Source organism: Lepisosteus platostomus, chromosome 4 (assembly GCF_059453375.1).
Source record: "Lepisosteus platostomus isolate fLepPlt1 chromosome 4, fLepPlt1.hap1, whole genome shotgun sequence".
In the NCBI taxonomy this organism is placed as follows: Eukaryota; Metazoa; Chordata; class Actinopteri; order Semionotiformes; family Lepisosteidae; genus Lepisosteus; species Lepisosteus platostomus.
Window position 1 is genome coordinate 1,467,656 of NC_142614.1, and position 19,143 is coordinate 1,486,798.

At 49.8% G+C, this 19,143-nt stretch overlaps 1 protein-coding gene across 1 annotated transcript in view; it reads left to right on the forward strand.

The window, feature by feature from the left end:
* Positions 1 to 8,494: 8,494 nt before the first annotated feature.
* Positions 8,495 to 19,143, forward strand: part of nova2 (NOVA alternative splicing regulator 2) — a 55,462-nt gene continuing 44,813 nt past the window's right edge. Inside the window, exon 1 of the mRNA XM_088627384.1 lies at positions 8,495 to 9,499. Within this exon, the coding sequence (XP_088483510.1) occupies positions 9,337 to 9,499 (163 nt within the window). The 5' untranslated portion in view covers positions 8,495 to 9,336. The remainder of the gene's footprint in view (positions 9,500 to 19,143) is intronic.

Consider the following 19,143-nt stretch of genomic DNA (forward strand, 5'->3'; position numbering starts at 1 on the left):
CATTACTATTAGTATTCCTGTGCGTTTACTTTTACCAGCATTTCTTATGTCTTATGGACGAAAGCTCTCATCTGCGTGCATGACCCAGGAAACCAGTGAGGTAAGGAATTCACATCACAGGCCAGCTGGGTGCAGTTTACACTGAGCGGGTACTGCCCTTCCTCTAGTCCACGGAAAGTGAGGTCGGCCAAGCTGTGTCACCTAAGCAAAGCTTCGAAAAAAAAAACACAAGATATTTATTCGCGGGGTAAAAAACTACTTTTTAATGACTAAATGGTAACACAACTCTAATGATACAAAAGTTGAATCGCTATTTACTGATTTATGTTAAACTTGCAAGGTTCGCTGTGATGATCGTACTATTGTAATAATAATAGCAGCAGTAACGTTTATTTTCTCCCAAGGGTCCCAAACTCGCTGAGAAAGTGTGGACTCAATCTCCCAGAGCGCTTTGCGCCGCAGAGTCTGACATCACCACTTCCTTCTCTGCCTCCCACCCACGGCGCTGCCGCAGTGCGCAGGCGCAAGGGACATTCCATGCATGTCTGAGCTGTAGAGCAGTGTGGTTAACCGTCGGTGGGAGAGGAGCTGCCAAAAAACACACCTATTACGCAACCAGCATCTTGGCTGTAATGGGAGTTCCCCCAATACACAACTAGGAGTATCTTCTGATTCAGCTTCTGCACGTCTTGTCAAACCCACAAAGTCACCCTGTGAGAGCTTTTTGGAGAAGGCAACTTTCTTTTCAAAGTCGTGAACTGAAAAGAGGGTTTGCAGGCTTGCGTGGCGTCGTCGGAATCCACGCAGAGGCGAAATAGACCGCCTGGACAGGGCCACTGCTCGTGAAGAGCTGTTTGATTATCGGCTGGTTGATCAAGGCGCTTTCCCTGCGACACGTAGAAACGTCTACTGCTTGCTATTGCAAAACACCTACAAAATCATTATAACTGTGTATACTAAGTAAATGGAATCATGTGAAAGAAATAATGGTCTAGGATCTTTATAAAATTCTCATGATGCACCGTTGCTTACGCGCACGATTGAGCGAAATGGGTCTTACAAGGGACCATCAATTCAACTTAAACCTTCGCTTTGCGCTGGAACCTCGGTCAATCGGTATTCGTCTCACAATTGCTTCAGCACGATCTGTGGCCATGGCAACGCGCGTTCCCATGGAAACCAGTGCGCAGAGAGGTGCTGGACCTACGTCTTTATTTTAAAGACGAATCCTTCACAAATTCTCTTGTACTTTGTAACTGCCTCGCTTGCTGTAAAGTCAACACGTATTGGGATATTCGTCTGATTTGTTTGATCCTACTGTCTTCTGCCGATAATTAGTCGTTGACTTGAAGTCGTTGATCTTTCCGCGTCTAGTTAAAACATACAGGCCCTAGAGAGCTATAGAAAGGAAAGTCTGATCTGCATAGTATGGCAGCCAGAAACTGCAATGTTAATAATTCAACACAGCAAAAACATTGTAAATTCCTTTTGAATTGTTTTGAGGTCGAAGGCGTCGGTCCAAGGTGTTACCGCCAGGGGGGGGCCGAGATCGACTCAAATCAACCAGAGCGACGATCCACCGGGATCAAACCGAAAGGAAAACCGTTCAACTTCATTTCCATTCAGCTTCTCCTTCTTTGTGCGGGAAAATAAGCCCGTCTCAACAAAAGAATATATAAAAGCTAAACAAAAAAAAAAGTGTTCGATCTCAAACTATTGTGAAAAGAATCTTAACATTTCTCTATACTGCTGTAAAAAGAGTAATTAAGCTTAACTGGATAAACCTCCTACAGTGTTTTGTGTGTTTTATTGACAATGATTTGCCGTATTTGAGTAGGTTTTATAGCGTTCGACCCCTATTGTATTGTATTGTGCAGATCGCCCCAATCTCAGGAGACGCTCAGACCAGAAAGCTCGGTCTAGACCGCGGGGCAGAGGTTTCAGGAAACTCATCGGAAGGCATGTTACAATCATTTTTAAACCCGTCAGTAAGACGGGTTGAATAACGACTGTAAAAACACACGTGTCTGGGGATTACACGGGATAGCCTGGAGCAACACGCAGTTCACATTTTAGGTCTTTATATGGGATCTCCAGGATTCGGGAATCGGGAAAGGAAATCGCCAGGCAGCTCCGAAGTCTCCGCGCAAGAGAGAAGAAGGCGCAAACTTGTCCAGAGCGGAGCCACCTGCGAGCCTCGGGCCAGTCGCGCCGTGGGTGCGTGGGTGCGTGGGCGCTCCCGCGGGGCTGGAGCTCCTCCAGGGCGCAGGCGCGGGCGGTGCCCGGATGGCCAGATGGCACCAGAAGCTGTCAGTGGATTTCCTGGCAGCATGTGCGCGCGTTTGTGTGGGCATGTTTATACCTTCTCCGTCTCGGTAAGGATCGCTAATCCCTGCTTCCACAGCGCACCCCCTTCCCCGCTCCGCCACACCTCCCCAGACACTCACACCCCGCTCCTATTCACAGACCCGTTTCTGGGGCGCCGCCGGCCCTCCCCCCAAAAGCAGGACAGCGCGCTCGACCTCTGACCCGTTTCCCCGCCCTGCCACCCGTCTCCTTTTATTCCAAAAAAAAATCGATTCACGTTTGATTAACGGCGAATGCAATAAAATAATATTAAACAAACTGCATCTTTCCTCTCTGAAGGCCTGCCCCGCCGTCCAGCGGGGAATCAGGACGTTTCCTTTTTCCCAGCCCGGGCGACAGCCAGCCGGTCACGTGGCGCCCTCCTCCCCCCCCCCCCCCCCGCTCACGTGGTCGCCATCTCTATTATGACTCTCGCCTTCTCCGAAGACACGGTCAATAAAAGCAATTAGAGGGGGGGAGGAAGAGGGCCAGATGTTGCCAAATCCACAGAATCTTGACAATACCCCCCCCCCGGCCCCCCTCCCCGGTGGAACGGGCCGGACAATGGGCCGGCCAGACAGCGCGGTGGAGAGGAGGAGGGGCAGATGGAGACCCGTCCTCGCACAATAGACGGGCGGGCTGAAAGTCCGGGTTATTGGAGCTCAGTCAGCCTTTCACTCTTTTTCTGGGATTAGAGACAGACTGCCACTGGGGTTAATGTTCCTCTTGTGAATCTCGGAGCGCAGGGGAGTGTTAGCGGCCATCTGCCCCCAGTTAAACAGGAGCAGAGGACCGTACGAAGCTGTAACCCCCGAATTCACAATCATCTCCAGCGTCTGTTCCAGGGGCACCACTGCCTGCTTGGATCTGACAGCACCTGATGTTTTACTGGAAAACCCCGAACCACTCCTACACTAAGTACAGGTTTTGAGCACTTTCGCTGTCTACCGTTCGCTGCAATGAAGGGAAATTAGATTTTCCTAAACAGAATGGAAAACACCCCTCCATCCCTTTTCTGACGGCTTTGTCCAGTACGGGGTCACAGGCCAGCTGGAGCCTATCCCAGCAAGCAACTGGCTCACGGCAGGATACACCCTGGATGGGACGCCCGTTCATCGCAGGGCCACACAGACACGCACACACTCACACCAGGGCCAGTGTTCCCAGAAGCCAGGTAACCCACCAGCATGACTTTGAATTGTGGGAGGAAACTGGAGCACCCAGAGGAACACCATGTTATCATGGGGAGAACATACAAACTCCACCCAGACAGCACCCCAAAAACCGAACACTGCAATGCTGACCACTGCTCACCAGAATGTAAAATGTAAAACAACGTGATCAAATTATCTTTCTGATGGACTATTATTTGTTTTTAGTTTAGCCCACAGAACTCAAGGAAATGAATGAAAAGATGAGCACCCACCCCAGAAACAACTGAATTTCTCAACTTATTCTTCTCACTGGTATAAACCACAGCACCTCCTGTGATGATGAGTCAGGCTAGATTTCCACATGGGTTCGTCTGCTCTGTTTTGTGCAGGGAGTTACGTCGCATTGATGATAAATCACCAGATCTAATACTGCTGCTCTTTTTTTTTCTTGTTTAAATAGTAATGGTAATAAATAGTAATAATTCCCTGCATTGACATACAACTTATATCACAGGGGATCACAGAGAGCTTCACTATAGGAGGGGTCCACTTCATCTATCACTGTGCAGGGCACACTGAGGCATACACAGGAGTCACTCTGCGGAAACAGACCAGGTGGAGGAGTGAGAAAGGGTTTCACAAACTGAATTATGGAGGGAATTCTGAGAGTCCAGACAGTACAAGTCCAGGGTGGAATCTAGCCAGGGTTAACACCCCAGCCCACTCACTCAACCCCATGGCTGACCCTGCGCTCTGACCCCCAGCTTCTCTCCCTGTCTGTGTGTCTGTGTCTCCATGGAGAGCAAGCTGGGGTATGCGAAAAAACAAATTCCTAATGCAAGAAGTTGTATAGGGCTAATAAAGAAACATTATTATTATTATTATAACTGATAAACAATGCATTGGGATATTTAGTAACCAAGTAGTCAGTTTACTCAGTTTGCTGTCTTATCTGAAGGTCGGTACCTTCCATAGCATTGTTCCTCTGTCACCATAAGGGGTCGCTGGTCTGGGGAAAAGCACCACTACTGGTCGTACAGCAGCAGCAAACTGCTTTCTCCCCTGAGGTCTTTCATCCCAGATACAGACCTGACCCTTCTCGCCAAACGTCAGCGATCTGATGAGATCAGGCTTCTAGGAGGTATAGCTGCGTCTATGTATGTACCGTCAGAAAATATACGCACACACACACGCACACACACACACACACACACACACACACACACTGCGCTACCTCATCATTCACCCCCCCTCTTTCACACCCTGCTCAGTGATCCCCAGGCCTCCCCCCGGCGCAGGGTGCAGAGATGCGCAGGGGTGCCTCCTCCTCCGGCCCTCTGAGCGGCACCGTGTTGCTCACAAGGTGAATGAAACAGCACAAGAAACCTCCTTCCTGAAGGAGCCGGACTCTGTGCCGAGCTTCAGGGCAATACGGAGCTGCTCCCTGCAGGACCTCTCTCTGGCACAGCTCTGACCCCCAGCCCTGGTGCAGCGTGATTCCCTACTCTCCGCTCCTGAACCACGGCAACCAGCACACACACTCAGCCAGGCCTTTGTTCAGGCACAAAGACTGTTGCCTTGCTGAGGCACACACACTGAGAGGCCTGCATCTGCAGCACAACCTCCCTCAGAATCTGTAGCAGTGATCTACCAACCCCCTTGCCAACACACACTCACACACACACACACACACACAGTGCCCTCCCCCACTCCTTCGAAAAGCCTCAGCTGTGAAGGTGCAAATAGACTGATTTCTGCTCTTGCTGTCCTCTCGCGACCCCGGTCAACTGCCGTTGAGCACACATTAACAACAGGACAGCAGGTCCCCTCCGTCTCTGCCCCAGGGCCCCCTGGTCCAGCCCGCGAGCTGCGTGACCATGGAAACGCCGGGACGCCGTGAACACCAGGGCAGCTGGAGGACCAGGTCTGGTCCTCCTTGAAGAGGGAGCAACCTCAGTTTCTGTTTTAAATCACCCCCACCTTAGTACCACCGATGTGCCCTTTGCAAGAGTGTATTACCGTTGTCTTGACTATTCTCCTGTCCAAGCAGAAACAACATTATTGTCCTTCCTTTTTACAAAGAGGCTGCAATAAGGCACTCTGGTGTCCCATTGCAGAAGCACAGCACCTGACGCACGAGTGTGCACTTCACAGACACAGGGCGCAGGCTGAGGCAGGACCCTGACTGGGGCATCAGTCCATTTCAGGGCTCACAGACGGAGGGCACTGCAGAGATGCCGATTATCCTGGACAGCACGTCTTCGCATTGTCGAGAGGAGCACGGAAAGAACACACGCCCACACAGGGGAACACGCAGGCACCACGCAGAAGGCACCCCAAGCTGCAAACCAGCCCAGGCCAGGAGCTGTGAGACAGCTGTGTTAACTGCCATGGCACCATGTCGCCCATTAACAACCCATCTCCATGCATTTCCTCATTAATGAGACAAGCATGCGGCGCTTTTCATTGTTTGTATTATACTGTCAGCCATATGGACAATATTTTCTCAATAACCCTACCTACACCTTACAAAATTCATCAGGCAGCATGTTTCATCTTGGGGCTCTTAAAAAGGCAGAGAACTGTAATAAATGGACTGTAATCATTGAAAAACATACTTTTCTCCAGGCTCTTCATTAATATATTATCACAATCTTGTGCTTGGTTCTGGTCACACTACAATCAAAGGGATATTATACACTTTAAAAAGTTCAAAGAAGAGCCGTAGGTTTTTTTAATTTTATGGGATTATTCAATGCAGAAGGGTTAAGCAAGCTAAATCACTTCAGTGGAATACAAAGCGCCTCTTTAAACTGAGAGTTAGGGTTAGGGTTACACTGAGAGTTGTGGGTGTCTGGAACAGCTTTCCTGGCCATTCAGCTGGGCTCCTCCAAGAACCAGGTGGCTAAAATTCCAGATTCTTCAAGATGAGCCTCTGGGTGGTGCCTTTCTTCGGTGTCTGACCGAGCAATTCCACCTGTCTGTAAGACACCCTCCTGTCTCCCGGCAGTGCGTCTGCACACCCCTCCCGGAGGCCGGGACTCGCGAATGTTGCTGTGGACGAAGCAGAGCTGACGGGCAAGAAGCAGGAGCTGTGTGCGTTAGGCAGGAGCTGTGTGGGTTAGGCAGGAGCTGTGTGCGTTAGGCAGGATCTGTGTGCGTTAGGCAGGAGCTGTGTGCGTTAGGCAGGAGCTGTGTGGGTTAGGCAGGAGCTGTGTGCGTTAGGCAGGAGCTGTGTGCGTTAGGCAGGAGCTGTGTGGGTTAGGCAGGAGCTGTGTGGGTTAGGCAGGAGCTGTGTGCGTTAGGCAGGAGCTGTGTGCGTTAGGCAGGAGCTGTGTGGGTTAGGCAGGAGCTGTGTGCGTTAGGCAGGAGCTGTGTGGGTTAGGCAGGAGCTGTGTGGGTTAGGCAGGAGCTGTGTGCGTTAGGCAGGAGCTGTGTGCGTTAGGCAGGAGCTGTGTGCGTTAGGCAGGAGCTGTGTGGGTTAGGCAGGAGCTGTGTGCGTTAGGCAGGAGCTGTGTGGGTTAGGCAGGAGCTGTGTGGGTTAGGCAGGAGCTGTGTGCGTTAGGCAGGAGCTGTGTGCGTTAGGCAGGAGCTGTGTGGGTTAGGCAGGAGCTGTGTGGGTTAGGCAGGAGCTGTGTGCGTTAGGCAGGAGCTGTGTGCTTTAGGCAGGAGCTGTGTGGGTTAGGCAGGAGCTGTGTGCGTTAGGCAGGAGCTGTGTGGGTTAGGCAGGAGCTGTGTGGGTTAGGCAGGAGCTGTGTGCGTTAGGCAGGAGCTGTGTGGGTTAGGCAGGAGCTGTGTGCGTTAGGCAGGAGCTGTGTGGGTTAGGCAGGAGCTGTGTGCGTTAGGCAGGAGCTGTGTGGGTTAGGCAGGAGCTGTGTGGGTTAGGCAGGAGCTGTGTGCGTTAGGCAGGAGCTGTGTGCGTTAGGCAGGAGCTGTGTGGGTTAGGCAGGAGCTGTGTGCGTTAGGCAGGAGCTGTGTGGGTTAGGCAGGAGCTGTGTGGGTTAGGCAGGAGCTGTGTGCGTTAGGCAGGAGCTGTGTGGGTTAGGCAGGAGCTGTGTGCGTTAGGCAGGAGCTGTGTGGGTTAGGCAGGAGCTGTGTGCGTTAGGCAGGAGCTGTGTGGGTTAGGCAGGAGCTGTGTGCGTTAGGCAGGAGCTGTGTGGGTTAGGCAGGAGCTGTGTGCGTTAGGCAGGAGCTGTGTGGGTTAGGCAGGAGCTGTGTGCGTTAGGCAGGAGCTGTGTGCGTTAGGCAGGAGCTGTGTGCGTTAGGCAGGAGCTGTGTGGGTTAGGCAGGAGCTGTGTGGGTTAGGCAGGAGCTGTGTGCGTTAGGCAGGAGCTGTGTGGGTTAGGCAGGAGCTGTGTGCGTTAGGCGGGCTCCTTGTCGCAGCGAGCTCAGCGGCGAGGCCGTCCTGTCCTGCTCGCCTGGAGGCCTCGGTCAGCGTAACGACACTGTGACGGCTGTGTGACGGGGTGAGGGGACACGAAGGGGAGGTGCTCCGGCGTGCGAGGGTGTCACTGAGCCAGATCAACGCTTCCATTTCTTGTCAGGTTTATTGCTGTGATATATTCATTAATTTGCAGATACAGTTCCCTAAATCGTTCACTCCAGCTGCTGGTGTTAGCCTCACCCAGCTGCCAAATTAGCGTGGCCCAAATATCAGGACGGGCTACAGCAGAAGCAGGCTGTTGGGAGGCACTGTATTATTGCTAATTTTCTGATTATCAATTTTCTGATGCGCCTCTCGCTGCTGGCACGTGACGCCCGAGACGGGGCCCGTGGCTCTTCCTCAGCGAGACGATGTGTGTTGTGTTGGCCGACGCTGTAAATTATAACCCGGAGACGCTGCCTATTTTTACATACTTCAAGCCCTTTCTGTTCAAGGATGTTTTCAAACAGCCCCCCCTCTCTCTCTCTCTCTCTCTCTCTCTCTCTCTCGTCATGTGACACCAGAAAATTATAGCTCGCTCGCCGGAGACAAATCAATCGCGGCCAATTGCGTTGGGCCAGGGGCGGCTCCGCCACTAACATCTGACAGGGATGCGCTCGGGCGCCCATGACGTCACCCGGTCCTGGCGCTCCGGCACTCAGACCAGGGATGCTCTGAAGGCAAGACTGCAGCATCTTCCTCTCGCGGAGCGGCTCCCACCAGATCGCATCTTTCCTGCGCGTTTTCGTTTCCGGCGTTTCTCTGCATCCCGTCCTTTTCTCCTCCAAACCCACCCGGCCCGTCTCTCAGCGCAGCCCCATGCGAGAGCTCAGGACACAGCGGCACCAGCGTTTGCGCCCCATCGCTCTCCCCTCGCTCGTACGCGCCTCCCTTGCCTCTTTGTGAGGGGCTCTCCGCCGCGCTATCCGCAACGATTTGCGCCTTCGCTTCCCGTCGTTCCGTCTGGCTCCCGAGCCGCAGGCAGCAGAGGAAGAGCGTCACTCCCGGGGAGAAAACGACCGCTGAACGGGGAGCCGCGGCACAGGTCGGGAAATCTGCGATCCAGCTCCGCGCTCCAGTCCGAAGAGGGGAGGTCGCGATCGCGAAGCGCGCTGAGGCTGAGCCGTGTCAGAGGAAGACAGACGCATTTCATTCATCGGATTCCACTCAGACCTGACGTCTCTTCAAGGCAGCAAGAAGCAGCGCTGTTTAACAAATAAGCCCGGCACTCTGCTGTTCTAGCACTGCGTCTTGAAGCGGAGGGTAGGCGAGCCCTGTGCGGGGAGAATCGCAGGTCCAGCTGCACAGCTTCCTAGAACACTTCGCTCGCGCCGGACTCTTGCCTCGCTTTGTCGCCGTGGGGATAACTGGGGGTTCTCGCGTTTCTTTCGGGGGTCCCTGAGTGAAGCGACTATGAAAATGATGGCCGGAGGGGCAGTCCAGCAGAACGGGATTTTCTCGAATTCTCACCACCACAGCCAGCAGCCCCACATGGAGTCGGACCCCCCCGATTCGCGCAAGAGGCCGCTGGAGACCCCGACAGAGGCCAGCAGCACCAAGCGCACCAACACCGGAGGTAAGGGCTCCGCGTGGAGGAAAACACGGTTAACCCCGGGGGGGGTCGGGGGGGGGGGAGTTGACTGTGCAGGCTATTGTTTGAAAAAAAAAAAGATTAAGTCGTGGTCGTGTAAAACCAACATACGCATCCTGGGAGGACAGGGAGCTGGTTTACTGGTACGAATGAAGCGAATTCCCGGGTGCAGATCGTGTTCGCGGTTTAATCGGGTTTAAACGGGTGTTATCCGCAGAACGCGGCGCCGCGCGCACCACGCAGCACGCCGAACCGGCCCCGAACCCCGAGCGCCGCGCTCGCGGGAGGGTGCGATTTCCCCCCTCGCGGCGCCGGGAGCCCGCTGTCCAGGCAGCCCGAAAGACCCATCTCCCCCCGGCGGGGGCTGTGCCGCAGGTGACTGGGCTTCTGCGACAAGAAATCGGGGCGTTCGGAGTGTTTAACACGGGGCCGCAGCCGACAGCCCCCATCGGCAGGTCCGGCCCGGACAGGAGCGCCAGCACGCCCGCCGAGCCCGGGACAGTGTGCTGACAGATGCTGACATCGTCTCTGGCGTGTGTGCGCATTCGTTCCCACTGCCCTGTGGTGGTTATTCATCCGTGCTGCCTCCTCCACCTCACAGCGCACCGTTCGCGCACGGATTGTATCCTACATTCGGGCTTCACACTGCATCAGACCGGCAAGAGAATCTAGAAAATAAATACAAATGCGAACGCACAATTACAGAGCAATCTGGAAAAGGGCAGAAAACGAATCACACTCGCAACTGAGTAAAAACTGCGAAAATAATTCGTCGTGTAATGTGCAGACTAGTTGAAACGTCCGGGAAATGAAACAGTGCACACGCAGGCGCTAGACTGTAATGAATAGAAACTAATGGGGTAAATTAAATGAGCATTTCATTTCCAGGCTAGAATTTTCCCCGTTTTAACATGTAATACGCGGCTTTCAGCAGTCATAGCGCTTCTCCCTGCGGGGAAAGGGAATAGATGTGATTTAGCGCAGCATCGTGCGGAGTGTATGTACGTACGTAATTAAATTAAAAACTTTACAAATCAGTACTTATTTCAAAGAAAAATTACACGACCAAGCATCATATAAATATTAGTTACAGCGGCAATCACCATATTTTAAACAAAACATTAATGAGTTTAGAGTGGAGAATATATTTAAATAAACGATCCAACAGGAGCTCGGTGTCGGAGAAAATAATAGAGATGGATTATTATTGTTCTGTCGAATTGTAAAATATTAACAAGATGCATTTTGCCTAGTTTTTGTCCTTTTAGATTATCTAAAATTCGGGAGCTCTATACAGGTACATGAAACATCTACATAGTATAGTCAGAACTAACGGTATTTCTTACTTGAAATGTGATAGCTGGTGTTGATTTCTTAGTATACTCCATTATAATACCCCGTCTAATCCCCGTATAATATGTTGCGCTAGATAACATTAAAACTGTTCAAGTTTGGTAAGAGCTACATCCCTGTACCAGGCCTTGAAAAAAAGCATTCTGGCTTGTGATTGTAAATCATTAATTAGCTTTCTGGTTTTACAAACCACACACTTTCACATCTCAGGACTCAGGTGCGGACTCATCAAGAGGACCAGCTGTCGGGTCGCCAGGCTCAACACCAGCAGCCCAGCCGACGTTATAAATGCTGTTTGCGCCTCAGATACGCGACGCTCCGCGCAGCCTAATAAACCTTCATTTAACGAACGAGTGACGCGGAGCCCTCTAATAACAAAGTCGAAGCCCACGTAAAATTGTAAACACTGTAATCAGTTTTAACGTTGCTGGGAAGGATTCTAGTGCAGACACATTGGGTTTAGAAAAGAATACATAAAGCCGAATATTATTATTATTAATATAATAAAAACAATAATAATAATAAAAACCAATTGTGTTAATTGGATTTTTTTATCTATTCCTCTACGGGGAAATGAAGAACCGGAGAAATACAATACATACAAAATACATACAAAACGAATTTTAAAGACAAAGGATGTTTTAAAGGATGTTCTCCAAACGAGAGCCCGGCTCTGTCCTCCAACGTTACAGAACAGATTGTTCAGATCTTTTTGAGACGGGCAGGGAGATAGATGACCCCCTTCCAGCTCGGACGATGTCTGCCCGCATCCAAACGCCGCATGCCGCATGATGATCGAATTGAAATTGTGGATTTGAATCAAAACGAGTTGTTGGATCGGTACGAAGACTCTCGCCGCTGTTCGCCGCCTCGCTGCCTCGTCTCACTCGCGCCCCGTCGCGCGGCGGCGGACACGAACCCGACTCCCGCTCCCGACCCGCGGGCGAGCAGGCCTCAGCCGCACCTGCGCGGTCTGCAGCCCCGGCTGAGCACGAAGGGGCGCGTTTGCCGTTACATAAAGGATGGTGTTACTCATCGGCTGTCTAAAGAATCTCCCTCCAAACCAGAAAGACAACGCTAAATGTTGGTCGGGTGAAATAGATAAGCGAGGAGCGATAATATTACGGACCGTTACAATCAATGTACATGAATGAAAGGGGTGGGCTTTTGCTGTCCTCCTCGCAAAACGCGCTTGTATTTTGAAGCTCAACACTATTCAGAAATACTGTACATCATCACCAACGGACTGCACCTTACCCGTGACACAACAGTTTCTATAGAGCATATATATTTATTTCTTAATGGCGTGAGAGGGGCTAGTGATTGTATACATAGTGACGCATCCCCGTATCGCATAAAATTATATACAAAAATAAAACGAATCAAGGCCACAGAGAGACCCGTATCGCAGTTCAAACGTCCCTCCCTGAAGGAGAGCTGGGGGTCCTACAGAGCAGCCCCGAACTCAGAGCAGTGCACCAGTCCACAGTTTGGCCATGTTGCTGCAGGAATGACTGGCAGGGGACTGAGAGCCAAGGGTGTGTGTGTGTGTGAGAGAGTGTGTGTGTGTGAATGTGTATGTGAGAGTGTGTGTGTGTGTGTGAGAGTGTGTGTGTGCGAGTGTGTGTGTGAGAGTGTGTGTGTGAGTGTGTGTGTGTGAGTGTATGTGTGTGTGTGTGAGAGTGTGTGTGTGTGTGTGAGTGTGTGTGTGAGAGTGTGTGTGCGAGAGTGTGTGTGTGAGTGTGTGTGTGAGTGTGTGTGTGTGAGAGTGTGTGTGTGAGAGTGTGTGTGTGTGAGAGTGTGTGTGTGTGTAGGGGGGAGGTGACAGATGCTGTTGCACTCAGAGCCCTTTATGATGCTGGGCTGCAAACACTACTGTCAACCTGGATCACTTCACTTGCATGAAGAAAAGGGAAGAAAGTTGGGAGGGAGAAACAAAGCGTTGAATAAGAACCGAACCTGACGAGCGAGGCAGAGCCAGTGCAGCCTGCATGTGTGGCCTCTCCAGCAGCCCTGCTGTATGTCTGAGAGGCGTGAATGCAGGCTGTAGAGCCGCCCCTCCACAGTAATGCAACACAGTACATTCACAGGGCCGTGCCTGCTGGAGGTCTCATACATTTCCTTGGCTGGGAGCAGACTGGCCGTTTGCACACTGACAGGTGTAGTAACTGCAGCCGGCAGCTCACTTCGATCTACAACGACGTTCTGAGGTCCTAACGCTGATCGGGGCGCAGCACGTATTCAGGGCCCTGTCTCCAGGGGCAGAAACAGTTCGCCAGTTGGGCGGTCGAGCTCGGAAGGGGTGGTGTTGCCGGGGAACCGGAGACGGCTGGCACGGCGCAGGCGGACAGGGCGCTCGATCAGCATGGGTGACGCAGCGAGGGAGTGGGAACGCTGTGCTCCAGGCCAGCGCTACTCAAAAACTGTAGCACAAAACCAGGCTTTCAGAGAATCGCCGCTTTCTGTCCTTGAGTTGCCTAACAGCTGAGTTTGCAAATGCAGAAGCCCTGACACTGAGAGAAGCAGACTCGATGTAGCTCTGGCAGGGCTGAGGCGGAACACCTAGAGAAGCAGACACAAACACATCCCGACACCGAAGCCTGGTCTCGTGCATCTACCGGGGATCCGAGAGAAGGGCTCAGATTAGTGTACACAGGGAGCTGTTATGATAGCACCCTTTTCATGGTAAGCAAACTGAGGAGAAACTTCTTAAACTTCCGGGATATTTTTTTAAATTTCTATGTTCAAAAACACGTAAGCCGAAAGTCTAAACAAGCAAGCGGATCAATCAATGGTAATTGCATTTTCTCCTTTTATATTTAGACTTTAGACTTGTGCAGGGCTTCAGTGTTCATTCAAGAATGGATCATTTCTCTTACTAGTCCCACTCAGAAGTGCAGGTGCCCTGCAGATCCCAGTCCCTTCTGCCCTGACAACGCAGCATGACCTTCTAGAGCAACACTCTTATCTCCTGGAAATTCATGGAGTTCTTCTGTGGTTCTTTCTACCTGAGCTCCTAATGACTTCAGAGACTCAATTACTGCCACTGCCGCTCAGAAAGGCAACTTCTTCACTGAGTAAAACTGAGCACCCTGTGAAACCTGTGGCTCACAGGACCAAGAGAGATCCCAGATCGTAGCAGACATCCGTACTGCCCTGGGATCTATCCCGCATTCACAGATAACTGGGCCAGTATCTGTTGTCCTCAAGGTCCTCTATAAAACATCTCTCCCCAATTACTCTAGACTAAATATCAGCAGTCCTTTTTATTATTTATAAAAAACAGACTGGGCTTCAGCTCCACTCAAGAAGAAAACTGATGTCTGTTAATCTGCATAATTTGTTTCCTCTCACCTGTCTCGTTTTGAATTGCTGCTCTGGAGCTGCTTTCTTAAAACAGGTGAGCAAAAGGAAACACCCGCGCTCCGCTGTCTGTGGAACAGTGTTCGAAGGCACTGTCTAGGAAGCAAGCAAGTTCCTTCGTGTACTTCCTGTCACGTGACAGGACACCACTTCACGTGCTTCCTGTCACATGGCAGGACATCAAGGTGCAGGATGGGACCTTACAGTAGAAGGTGCTTCTGTCCTGAATGTTGGCTGTACTCTCCAGGGGCATTTCGATTACTATCACAGTCAGGAAATGCCGAGCCAATGATTGTGCTAAATGTTCCCTGAGCAGATAAAGGACTTTATGTCCTCGTTAATCTGGAACAAACAATTAACTAATAAAATGCAATCAGTGAAAACCTGGCAGAAGCAGGGGGGCTGGGTTAGGTTAAGTCATGAGAACAGCCTGAGCTCTAAAAAAATAGAAAATGCTAGAAAACAACAACTGCAGTTTCACTCATCACAAATGTCCCAAATGCCACCCGTCACAAATTATACCGAAAGGTGAAAAGAATGACTCATATAATGAAAAAAGACTAGCAGAATCACTGGGCATTTCATCTATTTCATTTTGTTGTGATTATTTAAATATGATGTGTGCGTAATAGCCTATTTTGAGTATCTGAGATGCTGTTGAAATGAACGTTAAAAAATATTTGTCTTAAATGCCTTTTCGTGGTATCGATGTAGGATGCTTTAATCAGAAAGCATTAAGTTTGAGTTTAGAAGCAGTGAGAAGAGAGAGGGAAAGGAGCTGAAACACCTATACAGGCCGGGCTATCAGACCCTCAGTGGAGACCTGTCTGAGTGTGTGTGGAGAAAGACTGTCTGCAGCTTTTAAATACTCTATTTGTGAGAGGCCAATTCATCTCCAAATCACAGACAGTCTGCTTCAGTTTTCAGGTCGCAACAGCAACAATGTCAGAAGCAGGAGAGTTTAGCGTTGAGAAATCACTGCCTGACGTTTCTCTTCCAACCCAGAAAATGATGAGAAGATTTTCAGCAAGAAGGCATCATTTGGCACAAACATTGACCTCTTTTTCTCTTTTATTGATCTTTAACCCGTTCTGGGCTCATTGCTGTTGGTACTGCTCTAATCCTGAAGTGCCTTAGTCAGACCCGGTTCAGGATTGTAAATCTCTTACCGAAAGCTGCCATGAAGGCAAAACGTCAGTCTTTTGAGCCCGGCTATACCCAGGGCCCTGTTCTGCCAACGAGATTAGGAGTAGGAGCAATATGTATGCAGATTTAAGCAACTGAAATCATTGCAGGCAAAATTGATCACTATGCAAGGTGCCTCTTCAAAACACTCTCTTCGTAAAAGACAGCCAGCGAAAAGGCAAAGTCAGGCCTAGAAGATCATCAGTTACATGGGCTGAAAGCACAGTGCGTTACTCCCCCCAGCCTCCATGATAATGATAGCCCACTGTATCATTAGTCCTGGGGTTTCTGGTGTCCATTTGTGCAGCTGGGAGAAGCACAGACACAGTCAGCCTCTGTAGTCTTAACCACTACTCGACATGCCAGTGTATGTCAGGGCTACAACTGTGAAACATACAGGCCACCCGAACGTAGAACACTGCTTCAACACAAAAACTTGGAAGTGACATAAAATCGGTTGGGCAGCTTTTACCAGTTCAGGAAGATGGGGACCTTCTCCCTGCGGAGCCTGAAATAAACACGTCTCTCCCGCTGCGATGACAGAGCGTGGCCTCACCTTGCGAAGAGCCGTTCCTCCGTGCAGCTCCTACCTCAGGAGTCAGCTCTTTAAAAAGGCCGTGATGCAGATTCTGCACATCTGGATGAGCTCGTCTGCAGATTCTGCACATCTGGATGAGCTCGTCTGCAGATTCTGCACATCTGGATGAGCTCGTCTGCGCAGGCAATAGAAAAGTAGGAAGTTTTGTGTCGAATTTCCTGGAGCTGTCGGCAGTCCTCGGAATGGCCGGCTCTCTTTTCCTGCTGCTTCCATCTCGCTCAGCTGAGCTTGATCAGAGGCCGAATCTGCTTCTGTCTGCACACCCGCCTTCCCTGTACCCACCCTACAGCAGGGCAAGACAGAGAGAGTGTAAATGAGAAACCCTGGCTCAGACAAGGTGTCTTGCAGGAATTGTTTCCTGAATTATAACACCCAAGAGGCCTAGCCCACCGAGACGTCATTTGTGTTTTACAAATAAGGTGCCGGGGCAATCAAAACGCCAAGAAAGTACTCCTCACTCCTCCCCCAACCCCAAACGAGAAGAAGCCCAGAAAAAGAAGTGTGAGACTGCCGAGAAGAGAAAAGTATGTCTGTGTCATATTATTTATTCATTTCATACCTAATTAGACGATAAAATTAGACTCTTCCAAGTTAAAAATAGGTCACTCCTCTGAGCTTCACGAATCTGGGTCGCTGCAGATGTACACTGGTGTTCAAGCACTTCCTAGCCTAAGCCGGGTTCGGGACACAGCTCAGGAATTAATCCTGAGTCCCCTTTTAAGACGAGATTTTATAAAAGCCATTAAAAGTCTTCCTAAGCAATGCTTGCTCTGGAAGAGTCGAGGCCTGCGAGCGTTGTCTCTCCTTCTTGTTTTCCTGGGCTTTTCTTAGCATCTTTGGTGTCACAAATCAGACTCTAGTCTCGGCACTGACAGAGCCTGCTGCACAGTGTTTAACCAGATGACAGCGAATCGGATTTTGAATAAAAACACTTTGTGAAATGCCCCCCCCCAGTACCTCCAGCCCACCGCAGCCTGGATTCCTTCTGCCTCAGCGCTGACCTGTGGCGTTGCGCTGGGTCGATAAGCAGACATCGTGCACTCCTCTCTTAGAGAAGGGCTTCCCAGCTCTCGTCCTGCAGACCTCCACACCTGCGGGTGGAACAGAACCCAGAATGTGTGTTAGGGTTCCTAGAGCCGGTGTTGGGGAGACCCTTGGTTTAAAGCACTAGAGTCTGTTTCCTTGTTCTTTTTCTCCCCTGTTTTTTTTTGCAGCAGTCCTTCCAATACATGTATTTGGTTTACAAAGTTTGTCAATTTTTTTACCATGTCCAAGTAGAACATGATTGACAATGTCATTGACAGTCTGTAATAATAATAATAATAATAATAATAATAATAATAATAATAATAATAATAATAATAATGCAGGGTGAAATAGCTGCTGGATACAGACTTGAAACCCATTTTCCTGCTGTTCCTACTGTTCTCACATTCTGAGTTCAGAGTGGTGTCCGAAAGAGACCTGTGTGGGATACTGAGATTTATCTACCCCGGCAAAACATTTAAAGTTTCACCTAAAAGGCAGATTTAAAATCCTATTTAAGTCCACAGCCTTTAGGGGAGTGTCCTTGATTAATCGTACTAAAGTAATTAATAATTCAAGTATCGGCCTTCTATTCCAAGAACGATGTCAGTTTTAAAATGCAGCACGCAGGCTGACTCGGCCTCGTCACCTTCGTCAAGGGCAGGACTCATGTCCTGGGTATCCCCCGTGTCTACTGGTTTTCTCTTCTGCCCAGTTCTTCAGCACTGAAGGTTCTTTTATGTCCATTTTCTGCCTTTTTTCAAATTCGCTTTCAGCTCTTGAAAAGCCGAACGAGGTCTGGAACTGGCACGAGCGCTGTGCTGGTTAGTGAGCCACAGGGCTGCCCTCCCTCAGGTGTACGAGCTGATAGAGTGTCCTTCCCACCTGTGTCTGTTCATCACCAGTTCAGCTCCATTAATGCTGTTCAGTCACAAATCAGGGAGCTAATTCTTAATGAGCATATAGAAGTCTGCATGCTGAAACTGCTGAAAGGAATGCCCTTCATTAGGGTACTTCCCTAGGGGACACTGAGGAGTGAGAGCAGGAGAAATCTAAAACAGCAAACCAGCAGATGAGTTATAGACCCCAGTCAGCAGTGGTAACCAGCTGAAACCAACACTATCTAGGTTAGAGACCTCTTTAAATGTAAAAGAAAGTTCTGAAGGCCTTGAACTTTATCCTGTTCAAACAGTAGTCTTTGTGTGACGTTTCTGATGCTTTTCAGAGCCAGGAAAGAATTGGAATGGATTAAAACAGTTGGTAAAGGTGGTAAGATGGAGGCATTATAGAGCTAATTTTAGAACTAATGTCTTTTTTATAAAAGGCATGTGAAATCATTAGTATATCCCTGAAATACAAGAGAAGTGGCTTGTTTGTCTGTTCTGTGGTTCTCTGGTACCAGATAATGCCCAACCCTACTTGTTTCTCAAAGACACATTGTGACTGTAAGTAAAGGTGGAAACCTGGGTGTCAGCTGGCAGCATTCTTCGGTTCAAATTTTCCCTGAAGCTAAAATATATGTGAGGTGACTAGTTCAACCAAAATCATCAAATTTAGGACCAAAATCCCTTTGGTGTTGCGATGTTAAAGGTTGTACAATTAGAACTTGCTATCATATTGCTGGACTGCAAGTTTTCACGTGCCAAGAACCCTACCTTCAACATCTCTGTCTGGTCTGAAATTCCAATCTGTGGGGAAACTGTGCTGCCTTCTCCCTCTGTCTCCCCAAGAGCTCGCTGGAAATCAATTCTGACTCCGATACTCTGCGTAGTCAGTGACCGGGAGGCAATATAAACCAGCATGTAAAACAGGAGACACAGAAAATATCTTGGGAACTATGAAACAGCTTGTTCTAACATTATTTTGTTAGAAAACTACAACATGCCAAAAAGATACAGTTTGTGGAGAAATCTCAGGGTTTATACTTCCTCTTGCAGCACATCAGAAAGGCCATGGGTGAGACTAGGCCAGTGGACTCTTTGTGCTCATCTGGTTCTCTTGCTTCTTAATCTCACAGTCCTTTGCAAGGTAAAGGCAAATCACAAATATTCAGTCCACTCTCGTAAACAAGTATACCGGCAGCACCTTAAATTCAGACATTCTC